This window comes from Cuculus canorus, chromosome Z, assembly GCF_017976375.1.
Source record: "Cuculus canorus isolate bCucCan1 chromosome Z, bCucCan1.pri, whole genome shotgun sequence".
NCBI classification, from domain to species: domain Eukaryota; kingdom Metazoa; phylum Chordata; class Aves; order Cuculiformes; family Cuculidae; genus Cuculus; species Cuculus canorus.
Genome location: NC_071441.1, coordinates 18,241,703 through 18,259,620, shown reverse-complemented (window position 1 = coordinate 18,259,620; position 17,918 = coordinate 18,241,703). Strand labels below are relative to the sequence as shown.

Genomic DNA, 17,918 nt, shown 5'->3' with positions numbered 1-17,918 from the left:
TATGAGCAATATCATTGGAGACACAGAGGGCTTCTTATACAGTTAAAGGTAACATGACCCAAATGCCCAGCATGTTGCAGAATTATGTAACTATTAGGCAACAAGGAACTGTATACATATCATGAACTGCAGCATAATATTAATCTCCTCTACAAGAGGTTACATGGACAGTTCAAAGCCTGACACTTTCTATGCGCCTATATCTAAAAATCCTGTCTCTGAAAATCATAAAAGACTTCATTTTCAATTCACTGACAAAATTTTCACCAGCAAAGCTTTTACAAGGCATGATCTCTTCATTTCAATGGATTAGACTCAGTATCACATACAGGTTCACTGAAGAAATGCTTATGGATAAATTACTTACAATCTAACTGACAATCTATGAGATTACAACAGAAAAATATATTGCCAGCATTCTCTGTCACATATCTGTCACATAACTCTTTGGTTTACAGCTGTCATTGGATGGGCTCTGCAGAGAAAAATGTTGTATTTCTTCTTTAATACTATAGCTATTCATATGTGCATATCACAATACAGAAAACATTAACTTTATAAATTTCTTGCTGAGTCACATTCAGTTTTCAAAGAAGTTGAAAAATATTTGATTGACATAAGCTGGAGGAAATGAGCTGCCAAGAGAGCAGGAAAAGTGATTTGGGCAATCACAGGCCCATCATATTTGCATTCATGCTAAAAAAATCTGCGCCAGAGCTCTATGGAAGAGCTAAGACACTGAGTTACGTTGAACAGCAGACGTAATGCAGTATCATTTTACCCAACTTACTGGGTCACCCTAATATGAATGCTGATAAAAACTACATAAAATGACAAAAGTAATTTTCTAGACAAAGGAAACTTAATAAACCCATCCTGTTCCAGACTGCTGGAAGGCATTTGTTGGGATGCCACAGGCAAAGCTAGTAAAAAAGTTGCAGAAAATGAGATGACTAAAAAATCTGCAAGGTAGGCAGGGTAGCAAAGAACTTTGAAGGCAGGAGTTCTAGAAATGGACCAAAATTCAAACAATATGAAGTGCCACACTATGTGTTTATATGTTGCTATATGTTAGAAGCTTCTTAGCTGGATACAACACAAAAAGTAGAGGTAACAGCTTAGGACTCCCATCAGAAAAGTGACCAAAAGTAATTTTTGCGAGTTTTCTACCTCCAAAACAGAGAGTAACAAAAGTAAACTTCTTCAAGGCTTTGATGACAATAAAGGGGTTATAGAAGTTGTTTTTTTACAATTGCAGAGCCCAGCTTTCTGACTCAAGAGTCTTTTCCAGAAATTGCATTTTACTTTCATATTACAAGTTGCCATTAACGTTTAAAGGCTTCCCCAAAAGTAAATGAGAGCTGTTGGGCTGGAGGGCCTCGCAATAAAATACATGTGCAATCAAATGTCTCTAAGTGTTGTGACTGTTGAACATAAAAAGCTCATTTCTGGGCATACATAAACTAGTCTGACTAGTTCACTGGTTACATCTGCAGAAACCTTGTGATGAAGTGATAACACAATATAGATAGCGGAATCCTCCACACTGAGTAACACAAGAGCATCACTGATTATTTCAGTTATGGCACTACAAACATATTAGTACTCTTTCCAGAATTTAGGCCCCAAGTCTTCAGATCCATATACCGTTATCGGAACAAGGAATTTTCACATATGCAGCTCTTCCTGGGGGAATACCACTTTTGTTTTTTAGACCTTTGTAGCGACACAAAGCTGACCAACTCTTCTATATTTAGCGGCCAGATACAGGTTAAAACCAACCCAAGGCTGTTTCAGACTTCTGAGTGCAATGACCCAGTGGAAATGTAAAGTCAAACAAGTGCTCTGGTTTTTCCAGTCAAGCTGGATAGTTCTACCTGTGCGCTTAAACATTTGGCTAGGTCAGGCTTCAATGGAGGCCAGGATTGCAAACACAAAACCAGCAGGTGCACTGGGTCAGATCAAGCCAGCAAGCTAACATCATGTCTCTGAGAATGGCCAACAATGGATAGTACTTACAAGACCAGGGCAAGCACATATGATACCTCCTGCATCCATTCCCCTCCACACACCTTAGAGATTTCCAAAATACACAGAAGTAATTTTTGATTTATTTATCCTCAAAAGATCTCTCTTTCACTTATTTTTTTAGTGTTCTGCTGAGCTCATGTTACACATTCCACGGAGCACTATCTCCTTTTCGCACGTATAGCTGTAAAGCAAGGCACAGTCTGACACATTCTGTAATTTGCAGCCATTATGTTTTTCATGGAAACTGCCATGTATCAGGTACAGATTACTCAGAAAGCTTTCATTAAACATAGCGCAAAGCCATTTTTAAGTCCTCAAGGTAGATATAGTTGTATTTTCAAAATCAGTGTGAATCAACGTATCCCTGAATTTACAGTCGGCCCGAGACATCAGCTGTGACAGCCTTTTAGGCAGTTTAACAGTCAGCATGGTGAACTTATCTTGCAGAGATCTATTCTGAAATGGGAGTTTGTCATGTGGCCTTGATGTACCACTTACATGCATCTTGCTCAGTGGCTTTGGTGCTTTTTTTTCACCCCCTACAGAAACTGAGAATGCTGCCTCTTAGGGAGACCTTAGGAAAGGAGTCTCCCAAAAACTTAGTAGTAAGATGAGAAAAAATGTAAAAAGTAACCTTGCTAGTGACAAGAACTGTAGGGATTTTATAGAAGCATGCATTGCTGGCCCATTTCAGCACCAATTTTGTAATGAAACTGCAATAAGTACAAAGTACATAAAAAGTGATATCCTCCATAGAAGTCTGAGTGCCGAGTTATACTTAACATTCCGTGTTTTAGAAGTTCCTTTTAAGTTCCTCTCACAGCTTCCAGTAGAGGTACATACACTTGCAGATACAGTTCTTTCTGTAAAAGTTCTAATGAAACACATTTGCATTAACTGGCATTTTTATATTCCACTTCATGAAAACAGCCCAACCAAATATCCTTTGCCATTAAAAATAAAAACTAAAGAAAGGAATTATCTAGTCTGATATTTTAATTTCAATCATGATGTATTCTGAAATATCTTTAAATGATTCCGTCACTCTTACCACATTTAAAATACGATCAGCTCCAAACACTTACCCTGAGCCAGCTAAGGAATATACATTTGGAAATTTTCAGAGGATAACTAAAAGTAACTCTACACACAATCTCCATTTTTCTCCACAATGGCATCTTTCTCTCTGGATTGGGAACTATCCTTCCAGCCAAGAAGCAGTCAGCTAGGAGCTTGGCCCTGCTTGATGACACTGATAGAACCTCGGCACAAGAATCCTCACTGCAAAGCAGGAACTCTTCCTGCAGCCAGCCATCTCAGGGAAGCAAAAGCCACAACACTAAAGCCATTGGGCCACCTCAGAACTTGGGACACAGAAGTCTCAAACTGACTTTGCCTGTATCAGATCAGAAAAAAATTTACCCTATTTCTACATGTAATAAAACTTACGATTTAGTGGTTATTGATCATGTTATCAGATGAACAAAGTGAAAATACAACGTTAGAATAGAAAATTTACCTCTGTTAACAGGAAATAAGATTTTTTTCCTCCATTTCTCATGATACCTGTCACTTTAGTTGAGTTTTTCTTTGTTGCATAAGACACTTGCTATAAATTACAATAAAATTTTAAGCAGGTTTGAGTAACTAGATTATAGTATGAACACAGTAACTTCACTGGTACCCACCACAAGTTATTTTATTATCCTTGGACGACTAGTGAAGGCACTGCAACTGTGTACAGAACAGAATAAATACACTCTACTTGGCAAGGATTTATAAGTGAGCTGTAGTCAAAAGCCTCATTCTGAGAAAATGAAACAGCTGTGAGAGCGTCTATCTTATTTAAGATGGCTTGGTTTAATGGTTGTTTATGTTGTTGTTGAAAGGCAGACTGCAGACATTTCCGCCTGAGATTATTACTTATCACCGAAATGTGTACAGCATGAAGCAGTACAGAAGTCTCCATGAATTTTTATGTACAGAAGAACACACATGATTGACTGTTGTTCACTTAGCTTTCTGTTGCTCACAGTAATACCAGGTAAGCATTTCATTTGTATGCTTCCTCATATGACTAGGTTCTCCATGAAAGGAAACATAATGACCGTGGATTGAGTAACAGCCTACTAGTCCAATTTAAAACACTGCCTGGCTTCTTTTGACTGATTTGGACTCAGATGCAAACCAAGTTAGAAAGCCTATTTATTAAAAGATAGCTTGCTAAATTCTTCATCTTAGTGCTCCACTTCATCTCTCTCTTCAAACGAACAATTTTCCATTTCTATATGTGCTCACTGAACACATCCACAAGCATTAAATACAGACACTGAAGCCAAATCTGTAACAACATAAATGATGTTATGTCCTGTGGTAAGAGTAAACAATAATTCATTTCATTTTTCCCTCTGAATTGTGACCTAACAGTGCAACCTCTACCACAGATGCAAAATACATCATTGCAAAGAGTAAAAAAATCAAGTCAATTCCTATGTGAGGAGGAAGAACAGCGAAGAACAGCAGCAAGCACAGCATTTGTGGAGCCACTAAGCCTTTACAAATCTGATCCAGTTGTCCAAGACCATCTACTTGTCCCGTACAATAACAGCACAACTGAGGTTTTCAGGCATCTGCTAAGGCCTCTTAGTACAAGAATGGTTGCGTCTCAACAAGAACAATGAGATCTTGGTGCTATGCTTCCAGCCTCAAAAGCATACATTGTTGGGCTGTTAGGTGTAGTAAGCACAGGTAGCTGCTGAAGTATATATCCAGCCTCCTGGTGTCTGTTTCACAGCTGATATTGCTGTAATCATCAGTCCTCAAGCTTTAACTTTGATCCTTTGGACATCCCAAATGCAGCATGAAGTGATTGAAAAGTTACCATTGCCAGACGGTCAGAAATTTTACAGTTGGATCCCCCCAGCCACCAGAAATTTTTCATCTATTAGAAGTATTTTGAAGGAGCAGTAAATCTGTTATGTGTTCTTAAAATGTGTGTCCACAATCAGAGTTTAATTGATCTCTCTCCTAAAAGTTTCTTAAGAGCACAAAATTTTACTGCTGCCCTTTTCCATTCAGAGAGTCCTAAATCTGTGAGATGACAATGCCTTGAGGGAGTAGGTCTCCAGTCCAAACTCAAAGATGATAATGTAGGTCTAGTATCCATTTTACAACATCAGTTACACAAACTGAAACACCTTGCAACTATAAGCAAGTTGCCTCCACCTTCCTTTGTTTTGCTCCAGTGGATCCTGTGTAGCTGAATTACATGAGTTCCCACATAAAGCAAGCTTATGTTGAAGAAATTCCTTACTCAACTGCTGATTAACATGCTATACACAAAAAACCCCAGTACGTGTATCATAAAATACCATTTCTCAGATTTGGAAAGGCAAACTGCATGATGTATTAACACCAGTGAATAAGTGTGAGCACGGTAATTAAGAGTAACCATTTCACAGGCAACCACCTGCACTAACCATGCAGGAAAACAGTGTTCTCTGACAATGTTTTCCACTCAAGCTAACAGAAGCACAGAGTCCTTTTCAATTTTAAGCTATCTGCAGACTATTTGTGATCAAATGAAAAATAACAATAAAGTGAACATGAAAGGATGACTTTAAAGGAATTACTTTCAACACAGCAGATCTTTCAAATCTAAGGGCAGGCCACAGATGTCTTACAGCAACAAGGGGGGAAAAATCCTTTATCTAAAAATAGTCTCTGGTGGAACCCATTAAAGCGATTTCCTTCTTTGAAGACGGTTCATTACTGAACTCTTTGAACTGTACAGATGGTCCCCAAGCAACTAAAACGTCACAGGGCCAAAAAGTATCTTTATGTGCATAGGCTGTGGTAGCTAATTCGTACCTGCAAACAGACAGCAAAGGAACCTTCTGAGTTCATAAAATAGGAAAGAAAGAAACAAACAAATTAAGCCCCAAAGTCTTAAATGGTTTGAACTAATTTTTTAAGAGAGTTTCTCTCCAACTGCTAGCTCTTCTTCTTGATCTCTGTAAGCATGTTTTGCAACAAAATGATAGGTGCTAGGACAAAATCCAGGAACACACTGAAATACAAGACTGTTTCACATATATTCATGACAGCCCAAACCCCCAGGAGAGGCATGTAGATCTAATTCACTGCAGGATCTTCCCAGAGGTTGAGTGTCATTCTGATCAGTCACACTAACTGTTATTTTATTGATAATTTTATGATATTTCACTTTCTTAAATATCTGGTTTCATACCTGAAAATATCTGATATATAAGGTCTGATATCTCCAACACCAGAATGCAGAGAATTTAACTTAAAATTATGAAATTTTAAATATGTTATTTTTAAGACCAGCAAAACCCTTGCTTACAGTTTAAGTCTTTACTACTATCTGTCAAACACAAAGTTTTCCATATACTAATGATGTGACAAACAAATATGTTCTGCTGCTTACTCCAAGCTCACCTCAAGGGAATTGTAGTAGTAAAGGTAGCTCCGTCAAAATAATAAAAAATAATCATAAATACCAGATTGCACCAAAGAAATGCATCAAATAAAGTGACGACATTTATACAAAATCACTTTTGAGCAAAAAAACTGCCATTAAGATTAAATTCATTCCCACGCACCAGGCCCACAGCACTAATACACTGCAAGTCCTCACCTGGCAATATCCTATCTGGGCCTGGAACACAGGAGTGCATGCTGTCCTCTCACAAATCTGTACCACAGGTATCTGCACATCATAACAATTCTCATCCTTATGCTGTGCTTGGTGATTTGGGGGGTTGTTTTATTTTGTAATATTGGGGTTTTTTTGTTTCTTGTTTTTATGGGTTTGGGTTTTTTTTTCGGGGAGGGGGGGGGAAGCAGGAGGGAGTATTGTTTGTTTGTTTTCTTTTCCCTGCTCTTTTTCAGAACTCTCTTCAGGACAATATGACCCTCCTACAAAGCTCTCTTTCCTGTCTTACAGTGAAAGCACTGATATAGCTACCAACATTCTTCCCCCAACTATCAAAACACGACAACAAACCAGCATGGTTTGTCTGGAGCACTGCAGGAGAAAAAACACGTGAAGCTAAGATTTCTTTTTTTTTTTTCTTTTTTTTTCCTTTCAAGAGTATAGAGCTGGCACTTGCAAACAGTCTGGTTAGTAGTCTAGACAAATTACATTGATTTAGAAGGAGTCCTCTGCTGTTGCGACTGGGTAGGAAATAAAACCACAGAAAAGCACAGACTATTAGGCTATTTTAGGCAGCACTGGACACATTACTACAACTTTGTAACACAAAATACTACCTGTGCCTTTCCTGTTGCAGTGAAACTGATGTGCGATTGTTTTAGAAATACATTAAGACTACCACAAACAAACTCCACAAATAGCACCTTCAAGATGATTGCTACAATCCACAAAATTTCTTAGCACTGAGTCACAAGCTACGTTTTTACTATGTAGCTATAAGATCTGAACAGAAATCACCAGATTCACACATCACACCTCCTCAAGTCTTCCAAGTGCCTCTGGCATCCTGTGCCACCAAGATAAATCTTTTTTCTCCCCCAAACATCCTTTTACCGTGTGCTCCTCGTGCCCAACTATCTCTGGCTTAAGTCTCTGTCCCAGCCTCCTCCAGCTTCTAACAGATGCTTCTTCCACAACTACCCCAACCTTGACTTGACCAAACACATCTCATTCTGATTAGTCCATCTCGGATCTTCACTTCATCTGTGTCTTCTCTAACCATCCGCTGCACCTTCGTAGTACCCTAGCTGATCTTCTTATGTCTGCAAAAACCTCAAGAACAATGATAGCCAAAGACTTCCTAGGTTTCCACCAGCACACTGTGGCCGCCACCCAGAGCTCCATGGGGACGGGAGCACTGTTCAACAGCAGCAGCCAGCTCTGCCACCACTCCTCACTGTACCATGTCCACATCCCACCACACCATGTCCACAAGAATGTAAGAAATCAAAACTTCCAAGGTCTCTTGCTATCCTGGCCTCCCTCATTTGCAATCCAAGGCAAAGGGAAGCAGCCTGAAATGAGGCCATGGCAAGGTGTACGACATTGCAGTTACTCACCTCTTCCATGAGTCACAACACTACCTAGCACATAAACATAGCCCTAACCATTTAACACAAGTGAATGCTTTTATTCCAAGAAAAAAACATACAGCCTTTTCCTGGAGGCTTGTGTAATTTCATTATATAATTAAACAGCTGTTTTGGAAATGGTTTTCTTTGCAGTATGAGGAAGTAGTGATTCATCAAGACAGGACTTTTGGAAATGTATGGATTCTAGAGAAGAGAAATGCACAATAGCCAACAGTCCAGGAAGTAGGGGACTCATGGGAGAATTTCTTCAGACTCTCTCAAAACAGAAAATTGAACTTGGATATCTCATCTCCAGTGAAAACACCCTAGGATCACCACCTAGGATCTCAGAGTTTCAAATGAAATTTAATTCACTTTGGAAATGAACACACACAAAAGTTAAAGCCTCATTCCCCTTCTCCTTTCCTAAAAGGGATTTCTTGGTTTTCTGGCTAGAACAATGGCTTGATAAGTTGCATTTCAGAAATGGACACAATGATTACTGAACATAACTGCAGGTGAATGACAATCACTGATAACATTCAAGATCACAGTGATCTTTAAACAGCCTTCCAAATCTGTGATGGAGGACGAAGAAAGCCTCTTTTGCTGTCCTTGTGGTGAAACAGGTGACCTAAGAGCAAAGGGAAAATGGACTGCTGGAAGTGGCTCCAAAGCTCACTTTAGAGACCTCATGCCCAATTCCACATTTGATTAACCTGACTCTTTTACAGCACTAAAATATATATGCTAGTAAGTATATATACTGGTAAGTCTATCACTATTTTGACTAAAACACGCATAAACCAAGAATCAGAAGCTGCGCCCTTGCCAAATAAAAAAAAAAATTGTAATTAAATATAACAATATATGAAATATAATTAAATGTAGGTTACAGCTCTACATGCAGTAAACTGTCTGTGAGCACAGTTCATTCTACGCTTATAAACAGCAGTTGAACAGCTTGTTTCCCAAAAGCTTCAAACTTCATTCTGCCCATTTAATCTCACTGCCTTGCCTTGCAGTGGACATTACTGACCCTCTCTCAGTTAACTGTTGTTTCTTTGGATTTCTTATTTAAATGCAATTTCATAATATCTATAAACCTGCTCACACTTGACTGCTTTCTCTGTGAATTCTATGCGCTGGCATCCAAGAGACCCAGATCTCTGTAATTTCTGCTCCCCTCTTCCATATCCTGAAACCAACTGACATTGGTCCAGCTTTCCTGTCCTTTTAGAAAGAAAGCTGCCTCTTCAGATGGATGAAGCCAGGGCAAGAGATCAACAAACTGTAAATTTACATCAAAATTAGTTGTGTTTGTTCAAATCAAGTAACCCACATTATTATGAGCTTAATATTGAGAATGATTCTAAAGTAGCACCACTTAGGTGAGGGGCTTCTCAGCACAAATTTTAGCTCTACTCTTTCTGTATTCAAGACATGGAATAACTGGCACTGGATGGCCAAATTAGCGCCTAGAGATAAAGAGATTTTTTTTTTTTCTTAACAGTTCTCCAGAATAACTCTCTATTCACAGAACCAGAGGTAATCCAAAGGAACAGAATGTCTCTAATAAATTTTGTTCTTTTATAGCTGACAATAGAGGTGAGAAGGACTTCTATAAATAATTGGATGCTTCAGGCTGGGGCAGTGGTTGACACAAATGGTTGACCTGCAGGGGAAAAATAAAGCTCATGAGAAAATGTACTAATGGTCCTCTCAAGTGAAGAAAGTTACCTGCACTAGACACTAGCTCCAAAAGCCTCGGCAGCATACCATCTTACTCAGAATTAATAATGTATCTCCGGACAGTACTTCTTCCTCACACAAAAGGAAAGGTGACTCAAGCTTCACAAGATAAAAGCACCAGTGTTCTGGGGGAGTTGTAGGAGCTCCTATAGAATGAGTTCATCATACTTTATGGCCTGTGAAAATAGCCCAAAGAAAATGCTCTCAGAGAAGCAAGAGGACAGTCAGCTGTTGCTGCCCTGCAACACCTGTGACTAACTGGGCTCGAAATGCACCTCTTAAAGTGTGCCAGTACTACACAAGAGATCATTAGATGGCAGTCATTACTGTCAGCTTGTGCCCTCAACCACAAAACAATACACTTCAAACACACACACTGTGTTCCACAATGCTCTGTACATTTATCTCTACATTGGTAAATGTGACTGGTGATTTTCTGAAGCCATAATCCTGCTACCATTGACTTATTTTGAAGTCCATAAAATACCGGGTTTGGTTACCATGACAACACTTCCCCAAAAGAGTTAAACTCTACTACACCATAAAACACTTCACATGTTATTTCCTAGCAACCACACACGTAAATACAGCCTTTGCTGAAGACAATTAAAGAAAAGTTACATGTACATTAAAGATAATTCTACAAATTTTCCCTTTGGGCTACACTGAAAAATCCTGTAACTGAGACAGATGAATATTTAAAAAAAAATAAGAGGAGTGACCCACAGACAGACAGAAAATGCAGACAAAGAAAGATCTACAAGGAAAGGAAAGTACCCTGAGATCTGTCCGCAGTGCAGGTGGTTTCAAGTCACAGTGCCTTTGAGGGAGCAGACAGATAGTGCAAAATGAGACACAACAGTCGCTCAAATAGCTTGTCTGCCTCGTACTATGAAGATTTTAATTTAACCCCCCCAAAAAAAACCAACAGACAACAAACAACCCCCTAACTCTGCTGCTTTTTTTTTTTTTTTATTTTTCCAGGTAGAACTAAGGCTGTGTCCCCAGCTCTGGTTGCATTAATCTGACAAGCTTACCCATAAGCACACAACATTTCAGAGGACATAGGACATAGAAACAAAGATCCTTTTAACTTCTATAGGCTCTTGGTATCATTACACAAAACTCAGGGCTAATTCACAGAACATTATTAAAGTTATTGAAAATATGCACTTTGTATGACTCCTTACTTCAGGAATGCCTATGCTCTATAATCCAACCTCATCTAGGAACCTCTGGAGCTAGATGATGTACAGCAATCTGTCTGAAATAACAAACTCCTTGAGAAGCTGAAGGATTGACACCAAGAGCAGCAAACGTTTTTGTGAGTCGGGTGCCTCAGTGCTCATTACAGCAAATAGTGCATGATCATCATCTCAATGTGATACATGTCCAGGGAGCAGAGATGGTCCTCAAGACATAAAAGAAATGTCTACAAGATGTTTTTGTTAGCCTTGTCTCTGTCTTAGACTACGCGCAGAGCAGGTGTGATGTTTAGTTTCACAACCTAAATATGCTCAACTACTCTGCTGTCTAAACCACTACTTAAAGTATGATAGATGACCAGATTATTCCTCACTTGAAGGAAACCATGTGCCCACTTTCTGTATCACACTGTACTGATCATTAAGGATTGTCAGCTGTAGAATTCAAACCTATCTCCTGCATCCCAAGAGCATGCACTGTTTCTCAGGGTATGTGGCACAACTTCTCAACTTTGAATTGTGTCTTCAGTCATGCACTCAGTTTCAATTGAAATCCCTCTGCTCTGCATTCAGTGCCACCATGTAGTATCAGAAACTGTCAAAACATCCACATCAAGATCCTCAGAAGATAAAACCTCAGAGCCTCACTTTTGTGCATAGTAAATGAAAGAAAGCAGAAAACAGATGCTACTCACACCCAATTTACCTAAAACAGATTGGTATCTTGAGCACTGAAAGCAAATGTTCTGAAATAACTTTTTACTGGAGGACTTAGAGGGGCACAGGGGTTTTGAGACGTCTGTTGACTCTCAGTGCAAAATGGTTGAGGCATATTACTCTCTTAGAAGCTTCTAATGCTTTTCTTTTCCTATACAAACTAATGGGAGAGGGGGGGGGAAGATGCATTTTATATTTAATGATACCTATCACCCAAAACAGTTTGGGAAGTTCAGAATGTTGTATGAATCAATACAAAGTAAGTGTGATCTGCCAAGCTGCTCTGTCTCCTTTGCCAAGTGGTACACAAGCTTCCGAGGAAAATTCTGTAACACTTCTCTTGTCTAACATTGCTTAAGAGCATAACTACAGTCATCGTTTAAGTTTACCTGCACCATTTGAAGGAGAAATGAAAAGGTCAGATATGGAGCAAAAATCTTTGCAAAAGTCCTTTTAGTGTATTCATTTAAGAAGTCTGGGCTTAGTCCAAGAAAAGCACTTCTCTACCAGCAATTTTCTTTACGGTAAGATTTATTCACACCAGCACCTCTGAGAGAACAGCTAGCCTAAATCAAAAAGTGACTGCACTGTAACATAGTTCAACACTTTTTGGCCTGCCCCAATTTTTTTCCACCAGCTTTTAAACTGCACAGTAGAGGACTCTGATATCTTAGATGGCCTATTGAATTGAGAAATGGATATTTATCAGTCTAAGTTACAGAGTTGAGATTTATTTTCCTAGTTTAGCTTACATATTGTACATACCATACCCTACAGAACATAACAGCAGCCGCTTAAAGAGTAGAACACTTCAAAAAAACCAATAACAAACCAAGAAGTGCAAGAAGTACTGTGGTTTTTCTTGAATGTGATACTGCTTTAAAGAGAAAAAGCATATTTTAAATCATGGCAATGCTTAGGGTTGCATTTCTCCAGAACTCGTGGACCTGATGCAACTCTCTCAGTACCTGGATTTCTCAATACTCTTCTTAGCACTCTAATTTCTCAGATTTGTACTTGGCAGCTGTTCCCTGTTCCCCTAGATTTAAGAAAAACAGAAAAATCATAAAAGATATGTGCTTGATGTGTTGGGGCGCATCCTTCTCCTCAATGCTTCCACCTTGGAACTTAACACAGACTAACATTGATAATAAATACTGTCCCATCATATTTCTTCTTATTTCTGAGATTTGCTTCTAATAATTATTTTGCTATAGAAAAGCCTGAGAATTGTCAAAACCTGTTCCTAGTGTGAGTGACATTCAAGAGAGGTTCATAAACATATTCTTCTCTTTAACAAAGAACATAGGATAGGAAGAACCAAACCATTACAGCAGGTGTTCTTGTTTCAAGAAGAAAAATAAGGTAAACTAATCAATAGAAGACTGCAAGGGGAGAAAGACAGTTTCCCACTGGACTACATGTTAACAACAAGAACCTTAAAAATTGTTTGTTCTTGTAGTCTTAAGTTTAGCTAATGTTTAAGTATCAAGATGTTCAAGAGGAACATATCTAGGCATGCACTTTTAGTTAAGATTTGTATTTAGCTATCATTAAAAGATGTATTTGTAAATATAAATAAGGTAAAATGTTAATATGCTTTCAAATCCCCAAGGAAGTGTGCAAGAAGCTGTTTACTGCTTGCTAAACAACTGGTAGTGTTGCACTTCAACACCAGAAACGGTTGAGCAAGGGGCCAAGCAGCCACTAAACACCGAGTATCATCTCGCACTCAATGTTATACTTCAGTGCTGTACACTAAACTCTTTGTATCTTCACACAAGGTGATGCATGGTTTCAGATATTAATACTGTTTGCTCTCACGTAGTGTTTGGTTTTATTAAGATTGGAAGGTGGGTAAGGAATGCCTGTGTTTTAGATGAGCATCTCTGCCCAAGTAACTGGCTGAGCACCAGAAACTGTGGTTCCTATTCCAAATTAGGGCACAGATACATCTTATAATAGTTAACAAGTCCACTTATAATAGCAAACAAGCTACCTTCATCAGGTAACCTATAGATATTTGTTATTAAGCTTTTGAGATGCAAAAAGAAACACACATGCTAGAGCTGTTAAATAATTACTCATAACCAGTGTAAGAAGGTTGTGACCAATGTATCTGAATGTTCTGAACAATTCTGAACTTTTTATTATAGAAAGCAGAAGAAAATTAAAATAAAAAAAAAGGTCATTGTCACACTGACCCAAATGAATAGAGGTGGACTTAAAAAGTAAGGTCTAGGTAAGCCATATATTTTAAGTGACATGGGATTATTTTTGGTTTTATGTTTGAACTGTCTTGGGTTGAAATCATTACAGGTTGATTTCTTTTAACACTAGTTTAATATTATAGTATGGATGAGTTTTAAAACCTTGTATAAAGAGAGGGTCAAATGTAAATAATGCAATATTTGATTGTGTAAACAACAATAGAACAGTTTAGAACAGAAAACGAAGACAAATGAAGCAGCATGGTTTAAGGAGGTCAAATAGTTACATTAGTGGAACATTATAGTACCGCAAAATAGTGCTAACAGCCATTTGATTCATATATTTGTTTTGTCCCCCAAACTCAGTTAGATGAGATTTTAATGTAGCTGATAAAAGCAACCAATGTTTACTAGACACTTTTCCTGTTCCAAAACAACTACAATATATCTCTTAATCTTTGAATTTATGTGGAAATAAGTATTGCTATGAATGTACTATTGGAGGACCTGATTTCCATACTTCTCCACTTCTTAGAGCCCATCAGGTATCAAGTACTATTTTGCCTTGATGACAGTTCTGTAATAGTCCTACCTTGCTTTGGTCACACAAATACTCACATATGATATTAACCTGCAGGAAATAATGCCAGGAGTGACAGAAGAATGAAGGCTGTAGCTCAGTTCAAAAATTATGTACAATATTTTACAGATCTCAATTCTTATAAGAATAGAAGCATTTCTACTATATCGTTGAAACAGCTGTTAAATACGAAAAAGCATCACTTCCCTTAGGTTCTTGGGACTCTCATATTGTAAAAAAGAACCCAAACGATCCAAACTAATATTAAAGCGACAATTAAGAATTTCAAAACCACCTGAAGTACGTGCGCTTTTAATAACCACAAAGTTGACAAGTATATTTGTTTATATGAGCACATGTTGTAATAACAAACAATAAACAATTCATAAGAACAGAAAAGAGCATTACCATTTTTAAAAAATATTTTTTTCAAATCTCAACACGAAGAATTGTGGAGGAAGTTTTATTTTACTCTCCTCTACGTTAAAAAAGTCATATCTCGTCTTTAATGTATAACTTTTTTACTTCAGTCCTGCTCAGACTTTGTCCTTATCACTGATTACACAGGTTCTGTTTCTGAATGAGTAAAATAATCAATGTAACCACAGACAATTCTGCAAGTTTATCAGCATTAGAACAAGCAAACTGATCATGGTTTGTCCCATGTTTGTTTTTTCCCCTCTTCTGTAACCTCTCTCACTTATGTTATCCTTAGATGATTTCCAGATGGTTTGTGTTATACAAAAAGGTTATATAATCTCTTAATTTCTTAATTACGTTCTAAAAAAATACAAGGATCTATTTAAGCCCACAGAATTACTTTGTGACACACTATCCTGCTTTATTAGTACAACAGAAAAGTGACTTAAGGTGCAGCTGGGATTACGGCACCATTTGTTTCGATAATAAGCTTTGGAAGAGGGCAACAGAGCAGAATTTAAATCTTTGAAAACTTCCTGTGAAAGAAGTGAAAAATCCATTCCTATTAAGCAAAATTAATAAATAAATCGGGAGCAATCATCTCTTAAGAGCTGAACTTAAGTGAAGAAGTCGGCGAGCAGCTTGCAGCAGGCACTGAGAGGGGGACCCGAGCCTCCTGGATGAGCAGAGAGGTGACGCCAGAGGCAGAGCCCCTGCCCATCGCCCCCGCGAGCACCTCCTACCCCAGCGAGGAGCATCGCCTACGTCTGCAATTATAGCGGTTCCCAGCTGAACGTCCACGCCCAGCTGCAACAGCTCATTTTAACCAGGTACAGGAGAAAGAAAAAGGAATAAAGAAAACCCAGCAGCGACTATGGGCTACTACTGCTGAGAATTAAGCAGGCGGAGATTTTATCCCGGTATATGAACACCTCTCTCAGGTGTTGAGCTCGAGGCAGCCCCTTCCCGCCGCAGCTCTAACTCCATCGCGGGGCATCCGGGGCTGCGGTGGGAGCGGGGCATCACGGGGGGGCTCTGGGCGTCCCCCCCCCGCCGTGGTGCCAGCCCGGCCCGGTCCCCGCAGCTGCGGCGTCAGCGCGGACTAGGGCAAACGCTCCCCACAGCTGCATCCCTCCCGCTGGAGCATCCCCCTGTCCCAGGCAGGCGGCGGGGACCAGGGAAGTCCCGCAGATGCATCCCGCCCGCTGGAGCATCCCCGGGTCCCAGGCGGGCAGAGGAGACCAGGGCAAGCGTTCCCCGCAGCTGCATCCCGCCCGCCAGAGCATCCCCCGGTCCCAGGCGGGCAGAGGAGGCCAGGGCAGCCCCGCAGCTGCATCCCGCCCGCCGGAGCATCCCACGCTCCCAGTCGGGCAGTGGGGACCAGGGAAGTCCTACAGCCGCATCCCTCCCGCCGGAGCATCCTCTGGTCCCAGTCGGGTAGTCGGGACCAGGGCAGTCCTACAGCTGCATCCCTCCCGCCGGAGCATCCCCCGGTCCCAGGCGGGCGGCGCTCCGTCCCCGCTGCGGCCGCACCAGGAACACCCCCCGCAGCGGACAGGGTTTACCTTGAGGCCGGCGGGGCCAGTCTGTGTCTCCGCCCTGATGCCGGTGCGGGCGGGATGGCCGCGGTGCTGGCGGCGGGGGGCGGCGGGCGGCAGGCGGCTCGGGCAGGCTCGGACGGAGGGAATGGAGTCGGCCGCGTCTGTTTTGATGAAGAGGCCGTGCAGGGCAGCGGTGCCCTGCGAGACGGTGGCGGTCTGGTTGAGGGAACTGGACTCGTCCGAGTCCCGGCAGTAAATCACGCCGCTCTGCGAGACGTGGATGCTGGGGGCGCAGCCCATCCCTTCCCTTCCCCGCTCCGCTCCCACCTGCCACCTCCCCTGCGCCGCGATCCCGGCACCGCCCCCGGCTCCTCCCCGGCACCCCCGCCCCGCTCCCGCAACGCCTCCGCGACCCCAGACCCGCCGAGAGCCCCCCCGGCCTGGGCAGCGCCTTACGGAGGGGCCGTGGCCGCAGCGTCCTTGGGATCGCGGGGAGGAGGAGGAGAAGCGAGCATCGTCATCGGTAGTGCAGCCCTCTCCGGACCCTGGCAGAGGGGCTGCTTTCAAGCCTTCCGTGCCTACAACGTGACACCCTCTCCAGTTGTGCCAAATACTCTTTCTTTTCCTCTTCTTCCCCTGTTCTCCCTCTCTTTCCCTGTTCCCCGTCTCTTTCCCCTCCTCCTCCTCTCTTCCCCCTTTTCCCCCTCTCTTCCCCCTCCTCCCGTTGTTGTCTCCCTCCTCCCCCTCTCTTCCCCCTCTTCCCCTTCTCTTCCCCCTCTATTCCACCTCTTCCCCTTGTATTACCCTTATCTTCCCCCCCTCTTCCCCCCCTCTATTCCCCCCATTCCCCCCCCCCCTTTTTTTTTTAAGTAGTTAAAAATACTTATTTTGACAGTCAAAACGCACCTACTTTTCCTAGCCATGGGTGAGCTAACCTCAACTGTTTTCAGGGAACAGTTGCACCCACAGCAAGTTTGGAAAAAAGACCAGGATTGTTCCACAATTTTTGACACTGTTTTTCAATTAGGCCAATATGCAAAGACACAAACTGCTATTTTAGCCTTTATGTCTGATATCTGCCAATGCCTGTTTCCAGTCTCTGGGGAGATAATCAAGCAGCATGTTTAATGCTACAGAGGTTTACACACTTCCTTAGCTTTCCACAGTGAATAGTTTCATTGACCACAGTGAAACTACCTACAAGGTGTAAAGCTAAACATGTGGTTTCTAAATCTTTGCAAGTTTTAGTTTGAATCTCTCTGTTTTCAGTAGCACATTATAAATCCTTCAGGAACTGGAAATGTCATCCAAGCAGTATGCTGCTTGCCTAATGAAGCATTTATCTGACACCCAGTTACCAATGAATACTTGC

The 17,918-nt window shown here is 41.0% G+C and overlaps 1 protein-coding gene across 4 annotated transcripts in view; it reads right to left on the bottom strand.

Moving 5' to 3' along the window:
- PDE8B (phosphodiesterase 8B) overlaps nucleotides 1-17,033 on the bottom strand; it is a 77,281-nt gene extending 60,248 nt beyond the window's left edge. For 2 of the 4 annotated variants that reach the window (XM_054053789.1, XM_054053790.1), the window contains exon 1: nucleotides 16,571-16,846. In XM_054053789.1, coding sequence (XP_053909764.1) covers nucleotides 16,571-16,846 — 276 coding nt within the window. Of the gene's footprint in view, nucleotides 1-16,570; nucleotides 16,847-17,002 lie in introns of those variants that run through there. The other 2 variants (XM_054053793.1, XM_054053792.1) reach the window with 2 other exon arrangements.
- Nucleotides 17,034-17,918: the final 885 nt, after the last annotated feature.